At 40.4% G+C, this 16,141-nt stretch overlaps 1 protein-coding gene across 6 annotated transcripts in view; it reads right to left on the bottom strand.

Moving 5' to 3' along the window:
• Positions 1 to 1,495: 1,495 nt before the first annotated feature.
• Positions 1,496 to 16,141, bottom strand: part of LOC310879827 (uncharacterized protein) — a 225,534-nt gene continuing 210,888 nt past the window's right edge. For 3 of the 6 annotated variants that reach the window (XR_014571125.1, XR_014571126.1, XR_014571127.1), the window contains exon 5: positions 14,909 to 14,936. Coding sequence is in view for 1 of the 6 variants with exons in the window: in XM_083794750.1 (XP_083650876.1) it covers positions 14,794 to 14,936 (143 nt within the window). In the remaining 5 variants the exon portion in view is untranslated. Of the gene's footprint in view, positions 9,698 to 14,781; positions 14,937 to 15,206; positions 15,254 to 16,141 lie in introns of those variants that run through there. The other 3 variants (XM_083794750.1, XR_014571135.1, XR_014571136.1) reach the window with 3 other exon arrangements.

The raw sequence follows: 16,141 nt of genomic DNA, 5'->3' as shown, positions 1-16,141 counted from the left end.
TGCACACAGAACCACTAACTAAGTGCCTTGATGAATTACCCAAAAGGCTTTCACAGGAGCAATATCTATCCTTTGAACAACCTTGCTGACCGTTTTCAGAAGAGAAAAGATCCAACCAGTGGCTGGGTACCAGACCGGGAACCAGGAAGCCTGTGCCTGTTCATGGCTTTGCCACTAGCCTGAGAAATATCCTTGGGCAGGCACTTCTCCTTTGTTCCTTTTTCTTTCCTTCCCACACTCTGTCCGCTTTATTTTTATTCTAAAATCCTCAGGGAGGAGAATCTTTCTGTCTCTGACTGCTAGGCCTTGAAACACCATGTACCATGCTGGTGCACTTCAATCCAACTTGTTTCACAGAAAGCATTAGAGAGACAGCAAACTGTAGTATTTTCCGCATTTCACAGAAATGAATATAAAGCTCTCCACGAATTTTCCCTCCCTGACAGAGGGAAAAATATGGCCAGGGTTAGACCACACAGAATCTACAATCCTCTTCTTGCATCAGATCCTTTAAAAAGGCAGGGGACAAATTAAAGATGGCAAAGAGCCACACTAACAGGCACAATTGCCTCCAGCTCCCTTGGCAATGGGGTAACCCTACATGGCACTGCATTGCTCCTTATAGCTAGGTATCATTTTGCATTTGCATCTTGGGATTTCTGCTGTATTACATTCATGTTTAATTCTAATGCAAACGAATCCATAACCACTGTGCATGAACTCTTTATAGTTGCCCCCCTCAATCCTACCTGCTGTACAAACATCACTTACGTAGAAAGCAGCAGCAGCTCAGCAGCACAGAGCAGCACCAGGCACCAACTCAGGGCTAGGAACTCCAAGCTCACCTGAAACTGCAGGAGGGAATTCCCATCGGCAGTACTTACCAACACCAAGCTCTCACCTGCATTCTTCAACTAGCCGTAAAAATCATGAGTAAAATCATGAAAGAAAGCCCCCAGCATCTTTAATGATAAACAACCAGCAATTCTCTTTTCCTTGTAGTACACGAGAACCCCCCTAAAAGGCAGCATGTGATTGCATGTCACTGTATTGTTTAGTATTTATACAATCCTACCATGCGCTGAACAACCAACTGCACACTCCACAGCACCACATTCCCTGGCAGCTTACCCTCCTGGAACAAACTGACTCATTTGAACTTGTCATTATGATCACACTACAACCCCACGTTGTGTGCGCATAAGACCCAAGGTAGCACTCATCTGTAAAGCACTGCCCTGTCTTCAGAAATACAAAGCACTCACATAAAATGCCGTTCCTTCGTTTACCTTCAAGGGGGTGTATTGTAGCTTGCTTTAATTGCTTCAAATTTTCAGTCTGCTGTAGACTCTGATACATATTTGTGATGATCTCCGTAAGAGCGAGTTTTACATACAACAGGCTGTGCAAACTTGGCGTTCTGCAAATGGGAACTCACTTGTTTGGGCAGGTCGATCCAGCGTTACACGAAGCCATCATGGACATAACTGGTACAACACACAAGAGACAGCTAAGTGGCACTTGCCAATACTTCTAGAGATGCCAGTAAAATCTGAAGTTGGTAACATATCTGAATGGACTACAGCAAGGGGAGCAGAGTGACAAGTTTAGCTGTTCTCAAATTACTGAATCACTGAACAGATGGAATGCCTTGATGTGAACCTACTACAGCCTTTCCAAAATAAGGAGTATCAGACATATGCATAGAAAATTGTACGTATAAAAGTGTACTCAGCTATCTTGACGCTTACAATTTTGGCAACTCATGGACAAATCTGTTGTTTAACCAGAGAGAAAAGTGGTTTTTTTTTTTCCTTACTTTCATGGCAACCTGGTTGTCCGTAACAGAGATGACTTCAGGTAAAAGAAAGCTATTATGGACATCCATGAGTACAGTATGTTATAGGCTGAGAACCCATGCCAAACACTATCTACCTCCCCGACTCAGGAAAACACTTTAAATGACTACATGCACCATATAGATAAAGGAGGGGTTCAAACTTGGACAGTACAGGAAACCACATTTCTGGTATTTCCTATATTTTGAGGGTAGGACCATGACCTTTATAAGGCTTCCGTGATATATTATTACGGATGTGGGTGTGTACTACATTTACAAAAGCCATCTGAGGTATTTGAATTCTGACGTCCGGAATTTGAAACTACTCAGAGCTCAGATCTGGGAGATTTATTTGTGCTCATTTCTAGTTAAAACACTCTGAGCTGAGGTCGTATGATTCCATGGGATAAGGGCAGTTTCTAAATCAAACTACTGCTGTATTACTAATAGATAGCTCCATCTTTCTGTCAGGAGCATTTTTGTTTTTCCTGCCTCAGTGGAAACAACAGCAGAGCTGATCCTGGAGGCCCCTGAGCCAGATGAACAAGTTACATTAAACCCTCCTTTAAAATAGCTGTGCTGGCTTCAACACTGTTTCAGGAAGAATCTTACCCAAATAAGAGGCTCATATCACAGAAAAGATCTTACAGTACTCTATATTAATTAAAGATAAGGTTGATATCATTACAGAGATAGCCATTGTTATCTTTCCCCCTAATGTTATCAAGGCTGTTTTTATGCCTACAGACGAACACTTCCTGACACAGATATTTTTGAAAATCTGCCATTGTGTTTGAAAGCAGCTGCTAAATGGAATTACAAAGTTTCACAGGGAAGTGCATTTTCAGGTCTGATCCACAGCTCACTGAAGTCAGAGAAGGCATGTAAAATCATACTTAACTGTCTCCAGTCTGGAAAGTTAAATTTGTAGCAAATGTGTTTACAGTATTAAATATATAGTGAGTTTCTTTCATTTTGTTGGCTGTTAAACAAATGTTCAAAGAAGACACTTTCAAGAATCTACCCGGGTTATGCTTTACAACGAGCCATTACTGAGCAATAGAGAAAAACAAACAAACAAACAAACAAACAAACAAACAAACAGCAATGGCTGGAAAGGTTTCAGTTGCTACCAAAATTTCAAACCATAGAGTGCTGAAAGCACTGAGAACTCAAGATGCTTTTTTTTTTTTTTTTTGGACAGGAACAAACTCAAGCAATGAATTTTTTGAGGTGTACCCTGACTTAAATTAGTACCAGTATCTGCAGATGCAAGCCAACTCTATTCCAAATGAAAAGTTTATACACAATAGCAAAGATTTACCTAGCATTATGGAGAAACTTAAGCAAAGGAGTATTTAAAGTATGGGAAAAGGAGTTGGTGTTGGCTTAGCTGAACTCCTGCTAACATGGTTTTTTATTATTTGAAACCTAATACCTAGTCAATCTCAATACATGCACCAGGATGCTAACTTGTGCATGCACTGTAACACATGTTTTGTTGAGGTGCATTTATGAGGAAGATGAAAAGGATTTTTGTAGCTGACATTATGAAACATCAAAACAGAGCAAGGAATCCTCCCTAAAATGAGGAACTCAACCCTGTCAAGAGATGGAATTGTTGAAAAGATGACTGGTGAAAACCAGATGGTGCTTACGTTGAACTTTACATATTTACAAATGAATTCAGTTTTACTTTATTTTTTTTCAGTTCTTTTGTAACAAGGCAAGAGTTCTAACTGTATACTTGGTAAGTACAGAGCAGTGAGTGAATCTCTACATATTTCTTCATTCAGCTGAGGAAAATTTAAAGCTATTGTTTGAATTATTACGTAAGTGTACTAGAGCAATAACAATGGATTAAGCTACTTTCTCTCTCAAAACTCGGAAACTGCATTTTCCCGTATAGGTCAGACAGCTTGTTAGGTGATGCCTAACAGACATCTGTTTTTTTTCCCCTTCCGTGTTCAGGCAAGCAGCTGACATAGCACATTCTGCTTCCAGGGCTTAAGGAAAATCTGATGGAAGAAGTACTACCTGATTTCCCCATTTAAATCCTCAGTATCCTTTTCTTTGGTAAATTCCAATCAAAAGTTTGAGTCAGTTCATCCCAACTGAGGTTCACAAGTGGACTGGGAAAAAAAAATTCACAGCAAGAGGAGTCATATCTTGAGAGATGTGTTACCATGGTCACTACAGCATGTTCCTGGATCAAAGTGATCCTTTGCTCACAGAATGCCCTGGCAGTGAAAGCCCTTATCCAAGGGAATAACCAGCAAGCTTCATCAGAGTCTACGGAAAAACTCAAAATGGCACAGAGGTGTCCCTGCCAGGAACTGGGCCAGAGAAACCAAGCTCTGGGCCAGACGAGCCACTGTAATTCCACAATACCAAATTCCTTCCTATCTTATTTTCAGAAGTACATGGCCTGTATCAGCGAGCACGTTTCCAAAGGATTCTGCTTAGCATTTAGTGAAGGTTTCCAAATAGCGCAAGTCTGGTAAAATACTAAGCAACGCACTTTATAAGAAGAGTCAGACAACCATACTAAAGCACTACCAACATCTGCTGAAATTCTGATGCATTTTTTGCTGGCTGAGAAAGAATTCAAGGCTAATGTTTAAAATGTAAGGTGAAATACAGCAGAAACTTGTGGAATTGCAGGCAGATTTTTTTATACTTATGTGCTTTGTGATGCAGCTTGGTGTTGAGAGTTTTTTTCAACAGTATCTGGCCAGGAAGAAACACCGAGACACTTCTAAAATTCTCCAGAGACATCTGTTTCTACCTCTAACCTAGAAGTCTGCTTTTTAAGGTTTCCATCATCCCGTGAAAAAAAAGAGGCATGAGAAAGTGTAACAACCTGCATATTCAGTATCTCAAAAGTATTTCTGTGGTAATGCATGCCACATAGTAAGAACACTGTAACAGCAGTTTGTATGCTTGACTGTGCTGCAAATGGACATGGGTTGATCCTTGCAGCTTGGAATGCAACCCTGAAACCTTTTTATTGAGCTAAAATTAAAAGACAGACCAGAAAGCTACAGCACAGTAGATGAAAGCGACATAGATTGTTTCCACTGACCTCCTTGAAATGCGTATTTATTACCTGTAGTCATTTATGCACATGTAGATGTACATTTGCATCAACAGATAATCAGGAACAAAACTGATGCTGTGCACAGAGGCCAGGAGCTGACACCATTCACCTATGGACTTGGTGAGCTCTTGTTTGTGCTCTCAATCTCTTCTCTAAGATTTTTAAAAACTGCAAGAGTCAGACAGGTTAAAATTATTTTTTAAAGCAGTAAGTTCTTCACAATTTCCTTCAAAATCAGGAGGAAATTGTTACAAGCGTTGTTTCTTATACTGAACTCTAAAAACCAAATGTACAAGTGCTCTTTGGCAAACTTAGGTCTGGTTTATGGGAAGCTCTTCTATCACTGCATCAGTTTCAGAGCCACACACGGGGTCAGCACAGTATTTATGACCAGGTGTGCCTCCTATTAGCATTCCTTACTTACCTTTCCCTATCAGAACAGCTACAGCCACGTGCTGCATCTTTCAAGGGAAGGCGCAGAGGAGAAAAGGGGGAACCACCTCAACATTACATTACTAGTAAGGTTAAGAGATGCATCTTTTCCCACAGCCTCTACGGCATCTTCTCCCAATATCTTTTCAACAGCGTTGCTTGGGGAAGATGAAAGCAGACATCAGAACCCAAACTGGGGCAGAGAAAGCTTACAGAATTCAAGAAGAGTGGTGATATTAGCACTGATCATCTCCTCATAATTTTGATCTCTGAAAGCCTCAAGAAGGAACCCTCCACTTCCCCTACATTCAGGCCCTGCACTCTGAGCTGCATCCCTACCTCAAAACTAGAATATTCCCCTGGTGTCCAGGTGAAAGATCTGGTGGTAGGAGCTTGACCAAAATCCCATGTGCCTAGATGCACAGACGTGTGTGCCACTGCCTGCTCGGAGCTTTTCCTGCTTCACCTGCAACTCTTCGGACTGCAGAGCACTATCCACGCTCAGGCTGCAGGGGGGACCTTACCAACAGGCCCTGTCTCTCCTCCATGTCAGCGAGTGGGAATCTTCTGCTAATCGAGGACTTCAAGGACAGGGGAGGCAACAGGGATTAGCTGGGCTGCTGCTCTTTGGTGATTAAAGGTTTTCAAGTGTCAAGAGCAATTTGCAAATATCATAGATTGCTTTCCTCCTGCATGGCTTCACTGCAGCTTTCAGTGTTTAAAAAGTTACATATTTTGAAAAGCTCACCTGTAGGAAAGGCAAAAGTCTCAGATACAATGATTTTGATTTTGTGACAACTGACTCCTGAAAATAGTGTATTTATTCAAGGAGTTTAAGCACAGCAGTCCCAGTTGTTGACTCTCCTCATGAAAATATTGATTCTAAGCTCCCTAGCTTATAATGTTTTGATCCACATTCTGGGCCTATTGATTTACCTTTGATACTTCAATCAAACTGTTGTTTATATCAACAGCAAATGCATCTGATCTCTCCAAAATAATTAGATTAATCACAGGAGAATTTACGGAAGCCTTGTTTTGATTACGTCTTTATGCTCTCCTAAGGAAAGCAGGTAAATATGAAAATGTAAAAAAGAGACAGTTGTTAGCCTCTTCCTTCTAGCATCTTTGAAATGCTTTTAGTCCCAGTTTTCCTTTTATGATGTAAGACTTTTACAAGATTGCAGACTTGCAGTGTGTGTAGTTATGATTTCCTCAGTGGCTGACATTTTGCAACATATAATGATTGAGCCAATCTGAGCACAACTATCATTACACTATTTATTGTTCCCCAAAGCATTATTTGTTATAGAAACTATTAGACCAATGAGTTACATTCTAGAGAATTTTTATTAGAATTATTTTAAACTCCAAGGAAATTAATCTCTTCCTTCCTCATCTCCCGGTCCCAGATTTCCATTTTGCAAAGCAAAGAGAAAATATTCAAGCACAAGAGAGATGAGAGTGGTAAGTACTTTTCCTGAAATCCTCAGTATATTTCCTTGCATAAAAAGCAAGTAAAGACCCCAGGATTTTACTTTTAAGGATGAAATTTTCCTTAATTTGCACCACAGAAACAGCTCAGTTGCCAATGAGAGTTCTGTGTGATTGCTGAGCCCAGCTGCAAAAAGAATGGTGGATGCAATACCACAGCTCAAAAATATATTTTTATTTGATGAATGAATTGCTAAAAAAAAAAAAAAAACACTATTTTTTTTTCCATTCTGGAAACAATGACTTTGTATAATAATCCTATTGTTCAATCATCACAGTCTCTACTGGAACCATGCCCAGAAGGACTAACATTTTGTGCTAAAACTGCTGTGTACCTTTTCAAGGGGCCTTATACATTAATCAATAGTTTTGATTACTCAATCCTATGATTATTCCTTTTTTTTTTTTCTGAGCAAACCACTAGAGTTATTAATTACACTGAGAAAGCTATTTATCTTCTAGCAGAACAAAAAGAGCTCATACTGTCACTGTCAGAGAGCTGTTTAATGCACTGTGACGTGCTGAACTTCACTCAGCTTCCCGCTCTTTCCCTCCCCTCTGATGGTGTCATTGAATGATAGGATCAAACCTTGGGTTATGGAGCCACAGGAGGCTTCCCTGAAGATCAAAATGCCACTGCTGCTGCTAAAGGTCAGATCTGGGAATGTATTTCTCAATTTGAGAGGGAGCTCTGCTGCTGGAGGCGGTGCAGGAAAAACAAGGATTGTCTGATGTTGCAAGTAAGCTAGGCCAAGGGCACATTAAAAATCAGGGAACGGATGCCAAAGAAAGGATGCATATAACTGAGGAGAAGGAGGAAGGAGAGACTGGGGAGGAGTGGGAGGAGAAAGTGTGTAGGAGAAATGCTGCTAATTTTTTGGGTTTGTTTTGCTTTTCATGCATGCATAATGAGGGGCAATTAGCTCTCCCTGTGTAGTGAACTTCTGTATCTCAGGCAGGAAACGAGGAAATCTTGGAACCGCTCTTATTCAGAAAGAGTAGAGTGATACTGCACACCAGATTGGAACTGGACTGGACCAAGAGAAATCATTTTCTACCCAATACAATACAGAAGAGCTGAAAGAAGAATGAGAAATGCTGCAATGACACAACTAGCATTTCTTGAATTTAGAAAGAGAACAAAGGAGTGGGCAGTTTCTAGACATTTCCCTTCCACAGGAAAGCAGACCTGTATTTATGAAGACAGTCACTCCCCTGAAAGGGCCATCTTCTCCTACCTTTCTAATTATGTAAGGTCCTTGGGATTTTCATTAGTTGAGAAAGGAGTCTTTTTCTTTCACTCATAGCAAGAATTATCATATGGTTGCGCAACAAGAAAATTCAGAACTTGCAAGTGTAAGAGAGCGTGGGAGCCCCCATCTAACAGCTTGACAGGTCTCATCCATATTCCATGCTGGCTGCTGCAGTGTGCTCAGGATGACATCATACCCTGAGCTGCTGAGCGTTTGACATCACACCTTCTGGAAGAACGTCGTCTGCCTGAAAATAGCACGCCAAAGCTCAAGCCAGAACGTACGGTACCTATCTGCAGTGTGCAAGTAGCACAGATTGGGCACATGTGGCATCCAGCACTGCTGAAGTACAAGGAGGACAAAATAATGCCCATCTACTTCACACTGAGCTTACAAACTTCAATCCATTAAAAGCTGCAAGCCATTCTGAAGCACCTGAATGCCAGATAATGCAAAATTCAATTGCTATTATGATGGCAAGCATAAATATTCTACCTCTATCCCTTTGAGAAGATTTCCTTTTTTCTCTTTCTGAAGGTTAATTTGTCCTCCTCAGTACAACTCAGTGGACAGTGTTCTGCCTTTCTTCTGCAAGCGGTTTGGTTTGGTATTGAGACTTCAATCACTGGTCTCAGGAACCCAGGCTCTCTCTTTATTCTGTGCCTCTACAGTACACAGCATAACAGGGTCCTAATATATGACAGACGGTCTTTCTATACTTCTAAAGAAGAATAAAAATAGAATCCTATGGCACATAATTGAACTGGGAAAGGCTTCATTGTACAAGATGCCAAAACCAAAGTCTTTTGGTCGTTTCTGTCTGAAATAGTTTTTGTTTCGTACAGTCCAAGAAGTAAGGGTGAATTTACAATTTATAGTTTTCTGAAATGAAGAGCAAAAAAGGAAAATTAAGTAGGAGAACTTTTGCAGCTGTCTTAGCATCACATCTCTAGTGTTCTGAACCTGTTTTTTCTTGCAATGTCTCAACTGACAAATTCACAAATTCACATTACAAGTCAGAGGAAATCTCAAGAAAGATATATTGGTTTTTACAGAGGTGTCAGGGGAAAGCACTTTTTCTTATGCTACAACTAAAATTAATCTTAAATATTTTATGGGATAAAAAAAATCTCAATAGAGTTGAAAGTAACACTCCTAAGAAAAGCCCTGCTTAAATTCCAGTGAACTCATTACTGAGCTGGAGAGAGATGACTTTTCATTTATCTAAAATTTTCAAGTAATGGGAAAAGTATTAAATTTAAAAAGCAAAACTGAAATGCTCACAGGTTTACAGGTGGCCATGTGTTCTACCTGAGAGCCACTGGGTGCTAATGCTGGGTCCTAAACATCCAAATCACTTCAAACCACAGCAATTCGAAAGGCCCATTAGACAAATCACTTTTCCCTGAATAGTTAATGAAACATAGCTCTGCACATTCCTCTAATTTCACATATGGCAAAGAGAATTGAAACCACCAGCACATTTTAAAGATTCTGTTTTAAAATGTCATCTTTTGATATGCAAATACAAGGCCAGAAATAATACCACTTCTTCCACTCGTGCTCTATTCCTTAAACCTAAAGAAAAAAAGACTCAAATCAATAAACAGCTTTAATTGCTACCTCTTCTGTCAAGCTGCTTTTAAAACAATATGCAGCTAAAACCTCATAGTTAAATATGGCAGGCCAACATATTGCTTCAATTACTGTCATATAACCTTTTTCAACTTGATATCCGTTATCTTATCTCTAATAGATAAATACCGACTCTTGGGAAAGGACCTGTGCGTAATAAAGAAGAAAATTGAGTTGTTCTCTTAAGACAGCTGTCACCTGGCACAAAAAGTGACAATCAAATGTTCTAAAATAGCACTCAAGTAGATCAAATTAAAGGAAAAGCTTTTTTTTTTTTTTTGGCCACAGATGTCACGTAACAGGGTCAGCTCTTATCACCTGCTGCTCCTAAAACAATCAGTTCCTAAAATTCAAGTTGGAAACAAATTTCCTTCCCCCAGCAAAGCCTGACTCCACCCCAACAGGCACTAAATCTGATGTACAGGACAAAAGGAAACCAGGCAATGTAAATCATTTGTTAAAGCCAGTGCAATCTGGATAAACAGTAGACTCATATTTAAACTTGGCAAGAAAATCAGAGGGAGAGGCCTCTCCATTTCTCAGGGATCTGGAAAAAGTGAAAAGCCTATGGAAGACTAATAAAACTTTTTTGGCATACCATCTGGAAGTATCAGCAGTTTCTGATTTTGGAAGGAATGCATTCTGCTTTTAACTTCACACAATGCCTCATTTCTGCTTTCATGTACTCAAGACCAAGAAGCCTTTTTTACAAACAGCCCAAAAATCAATATGTGTTATTCTGTCTCACCCAGGTATGTGCTCTTTGAAAACAAACTGAGCCATCTTGCAACTTAACCAAACATCACACAATAGCTCGGCCAATTCTGCCAGCAGGAAGTGTGAGTGCAATACAGTCGAGACCTGCAGACTCTGGAAAGGTTGGGGAGCACTGAAAATGAATGGAGGAGGAAAAAACAAAGAGAAGAAAGCCCTTCTTATTATTCTCTCGAGGGACATAACCTGCAATATGACAGCCTTCACCTATGACATCAGCCAGTTTGTGCTTCGATCCAACAGAGTACTTAACTCATGCTTTACTTTAAGCCTGTGAATGGACTGAATTCCTCCCAGTTTTGAATAGGAATTCATACATATTTAGTTATGAATGCCTGACTACATCAAGGCCCAAGTTACTCGGATGACGAGCTTTATTTCCTAAGCATATAAAGAACAGCAGCAAAGGTTATATGGTTTCCTAATTCTGGAAAAAGGATGTCAAAGAAAGATGAAAGCAGGAAATTTTCCTTAAGCACCAAACACACAATTAGGCATGGCACCACCTCCTAACAAACCTTGACACTGTAGTAACAGCTATACAGACCAGCATGGCTGTAATAAAATCAGAGTATGCTCTAAGAACTTGCTCAGTTCTTGTGAGAATTAAATAAAGGAGGAACCTGCACCAGAAGCTCCCATGTGCCAGGGCCACATTACAACCATCTGATCCAGGACAAACGGCACAGTACTCCAGGAACCCAGATGCTCTCATGCTCTGTTTTAAATCTGAAAACAGGTTTTTCTACAGTTCAATTTACATGAAGAGTTCAAAAGGCTTATTTTTCATTCCAACAGAGAATTAACACAAATGTCAGAAGTTGCCAGGGAACAGACTGTCACCCTCCAACTGCTTCCCTCCCTTCAAATACTTGGAGGATATTGTACTTCGTGTATCGCCTTTTAATCCTGTGTTCTGGTGCAGGCTTTTTAATATATACTTGCTGTATCTGTACGGAATCTCTAAATGCAGAGTAGCCTACCAGACAGAGCTCTGGCTTGGGATTTAGGAAACCTGTGAGCTGTTAAAAGTCATTAAGAAGGCTACAGAAAGTCACTTCCTTACTCTGTGTTTCAAGCTCTGCATTTTGGCAGGATAATATTGACATGCTTTGAAATTGGTGGATGAAAAACCTCTCAGACTTTAAAATACAGAAGAAAGTACAAACGCACACAAAAGACACGCTTGCTAGAAAGGAAAGATGCAAGAATCTCTACAGAACCATCAAGGAGCCAGTCTATTTCTAACAGCTACAGCATACAGTTTCCGTAGATCATTTGTGAAGGTACGCCAATCTAGCAGCCAAAAGCCTTGCTCTGACTGGCAGGACACCCCACGCGCTTGCTTTAGGCTAGCCAAATCATGAGCTGCTGGGAGTCTCTCACCAGTAGTACTGGAGTTCAGCACAGGCTGCAAAACCCACCTGAAAAGCTTTGGTTTTTCCTTGCCAAGGCCACTGTGCTGCAATTAGTGTCCAATCAAGGTGGTTTAAAGTCAGCCCAGTTCTACAGCAGATTCCCATTTCAGAATTTAGACATGAGCAAGTCTAACTCTGCTAAATCAGATGCTTTCTAGCTCTCACTCACAGTTTCTTCTATCTTAAATCCCCAGCCTAAGATGGTAACTCTTTTCTCCATAATAATAGTTAGTGATGAAAGACTGTATTCTTAGGGCTTGTGCTGCCATAACCACCCATTATGATCTCAAATATGAAAATAAGTTACTAAAAAATTTGTATTTAAAACTGTATGTTCAACATATTTGTTGCGTAAGCTTGCAGCCTCTAGATTCTTAATTTAAATTCAAGGCAAGCTCAGAGTGAAAGAAAATTCTGCCATCTGGCAGAAATTAAAGCAATCCACAGTGCGAGTGGGCTGGTGCTGACATCCCAAAAAGACTGTCCCAAGGAGTAACAGCTCTGGGCATTCTCAGCTGAAGTACAAAATTTGAACAGGCAAGACACCAGGCGGCTTCTTCCACTTCTGTAAGTACCCAGGAGAGTAAAAGACCGCGTGCATGAGCAGAGCCAGTAAACAGAACCTTTTGGTCTTCTCTGCGTACTTCACTGGAAATCAAATGAACATTGAAAGGGGGAGGAAAACTCTTGGTCGATGAGATGCAGGCTGTCTGATGTCAGACACAGTGACAATCACATCAGGCTGTCTGCACAGAATGTGTGGAGGGTTCATCTCCTCCCAGAGGCAACTCTGCACTTACTTGTTTTCCAAAATAATCAGACTGAAAAACATGCTGAATGAAAAATGTGCTGAATGAGTTGTACAAAAGGAAACTCCAAAATATCATCTATGTTTCTGAGAGCCAAGGAAGAGAAAACAGACAAATGCTAATTAAAGATTAGATTTTGAAAAAACTACGTAAGTGTAATGCCTACAACATCCAATCTCTTTTCTAGAGAAAAAAGGTTTGACGATGTTGCCCTTATGAATTACTTGTGATCCTTAGCACAGGCATGGCAAAAGAAGAAAGCAAGTCCACTTGCTAACATTTCTCTCATATCCAGCTATCCTGCCATGAAAACTGTGCATGTCAGAAGCATCTCTCCAAGACCACGTAGCACTTTTCAACATAAGCAGCAACATTTAAGAAGCCTGGAAAGTCAGGCAGTTCCTGTTAAGCAAAATGGCTAGTTAGCTCCCCTTGACATAGGAGCTGGGCTTCATGCAGCGTGCTAAAGTTCTGATTTAGTATTTTGGGGCTGATTAAAGTCCATTAACAAAGCAGACATTTTACCCTTCTTGGAATTCTTAGGATCTGGGCATCTCAGTCCTTTGGGTTCTTTCACTGCAGTGGAAGCTTGTATACAAAAACTTTACTGACTTGCACATGTAGGTACACGACAGGCTTTACATGTTGCATAATTTACATACATAAAGTACTTTTCTCCCTCTACTTCACAGTATAATATGCCCGTTTCATAACTGCAATGCATTGCAGACTGTCATAGGACAACATAAACTGTACAGGCTGCACAACTCACCTGCCAACACAACTCATTGTGAAATTTCTTATTTCTGTCTTTAGAGATGACTGATTTTAAAAAACAAACCAACGATCTAAAATCTGGCTCCATAAGGGTCTCTACGCTAAAACCTGAATTGTACTAACATATGTTTTGTGTGTAAAGTGTGACAGAGCTGTAGTCAGCAGAAACTGAAATCAGAAGTAAATACTTTGGGGAACTTTTCCTGATGTGGTTGGAAAAGAATGTTGTCTGGAGTAAGAGCACTGGGCGCATATTTATTCAGAGGTCAAGAGCACAGCTCAGCTCAATGTTCTGTCTTCTAATGCACAGAGAGAACAAGACTTTGCTGGCCAGAAAAATAGTTTCTGTACTGTACATCTGGTCATAGTATCAGTGCTGCTGCCTTTTCATTATTCAAGACAGGTTTTAGAGGATTCTAATACTGTTTCCTTTTTATTTCAATTATTCTGTAAGATCCTAAGTCTGCTCAGAGAGTGATGGTTTCTTTGAAAGAACTAGGAAAGCTATGCCCTTCCAAATATATCAAACCACTCCATAAATGTCCTTTTGAAAGATGAGGCAGTTCTAGAGACTTTTACAAATTACCCAAACAACATACTTAGCAGTAACTGAAATGGACCTGAGCAATTTGATGGCTTTCTGGTGTTTAATTCTAACAGTGTTTATAGACGCATTATTAGGCAAGGTAATTTACTCTGTTCAAAAGACCAGGCCAGCTAGTTTAGACTACAAGCTGGTCATGGAAACTGCAGCCAATTCAGTGGTGTATGTAACTTGCCCTCATACAGTGTGCACACTGCTTTATCTGCCAGCTCTGAAAAGAGGAAAGGCTGTTTGCTTTGAATGAGTGTAAATCTAGCAGCTAAACAGAAGTAACAGACGGGGGCGCAATTTCGGGCAGCTGTTTGTACAATCCAGCAACACTGCAGCTGGTGCTGTGCGCAGGATGAGTGCTTCCCCAGGAAGCCAAGTATTTCATGGTCTTTCTTCACAGACTCCAAACCCCAAATATCCCACTAGGAGAACCCCAAGGGAAACTAGAAATCATGTGACAAATACGTTACACCTTCAAGGAGCTACCAGCTTCTCAAAAGCTTTTGCTCAAAGAAATGTTCCCTCTGGGACCCCTGATTCTTGACAGTTTAAATGGAGCACTTATACATGTCTCACTTAAAAATACACTGTAAACGCTTTCATCACAGGAAATAACACACTTAAAATCAAAAATTAACTAAGAATCAGGCTAACCTGCTTTACGACCTATCCAAAAGAAGCAAGTTCCTTGCAGACCACGTTCTTGCCAGCCCAGCTCTGCCTGCACTCTTCTTCAGTGTGACACCTCAGTATGCCAGCAGTCGCTCCCATTCGTCTCTGACTGGGAGACAAACAGCTTTGCACATTTTCTGAAAGAAACGGGTAGAATGTGAACTCTAAATGCGACATCCTTTAAAGCTCTACAGTTGTATTTTAAGAAAAATTTAAAGGAAGTTCCTTGAGTAGATTACAGTTGCATGGTATATCGAGAAATGCTCAGTCTCTCTACTAAAAGCCCAAAGCCTTTCTCAGGTATGTCCTTATAAATGCACCTGTAAATTCATTTTATACCTCTGTGTATTCAGTCTGGACTTCACGTTCACCGCTGCCACTTGCTCCCTCCACACACCACGATGGATTAGTAGGAAGCACTGACAGGGGAGCCTTGGATTCTTTTCCCACTCAACTAAAGGTGCAGAAAGCCAGAGGAATAATAAGTTGATGATGAGAGACAGGAGGAAAATTACCTTGATTCTTTCCTTTATTGTACTTGGGTCTAAGCAATAAAATAAATTCCATAACTTGAAACATCCTCTGAGGAGGAGGAGAAAAAGGGAAAAAAAAAAAAAGGAAACAAAGAAAAAAAAAATCCAATGTTTCAGTGATACAGAGATGAACTGTGGATCCTTCTAACGAGAAATGGGGCCACAGTGGCTGGGCAGAGCAATGGGATTTTGCATTACTGTTCCATTTTACATTTTGCTGTTAAAAATAAAAGTAATTTTCCTAGATTTTTTAGCAGTAGAAACTTTCGAGATTTGCCTGCTTTTTGTCCGCCTCAGATCTTTCTTTGAGTTTTGCCATGTACCCTCTTCCACAGCAGGTATCTTGCCTCCTTTCCCTCTTTACATTTTGAGCGCTCTGGCCCTTTACCTATTTAAAGGAGGAGGCCTCTTGCTGCTCTCACGGGCGCTGCTTGCTCCCTGAATATTTAAATAGCCTTGCTCCTTTCATGAGCTATGAGACATCTACATCAAGGACTAAAGGATCTAAGCAATGACCTTGATATTTAGATCTAAAAAGTTGTTGATAGCCAAGTTCATCCTCAGCATAGTTTCACTGAATTTGAAAGACTCGCATATGGGATATATTTGGTCCTCTGTGTTAAAATTGGAGGGCTGATCTGGTGATACATAATAAGCAAAGACATTTGAGGGAGTTCAGCATCTTTCAGGGTAAGGATTTTTAGATCTGTACCTTTGTTCCCAAAAGAGTTAAATGAATAATGAAACCTCCCTGCAGTGAGAACAGCTGAACTTAATACAGACGAAATTTCTCAAAGAACTGCCTTGGT

The sequence above is a fragment of the Anser anser genome (genome assembly GCF_964211835.1).
Source record: "Anser anser genome assembly, chromosome: 11".
Classification (NCBI taxonomy): domain Eukaryota; kingdom Metazoa; phylum Chordata; class Aves; order Anseriformes; family Anatidae; genus Anser; species Anser anser.
Note: the sequence above shows the minus strand (reverse complement) of the source record. Positions and strands in the feature narration are given on the sequence as shown.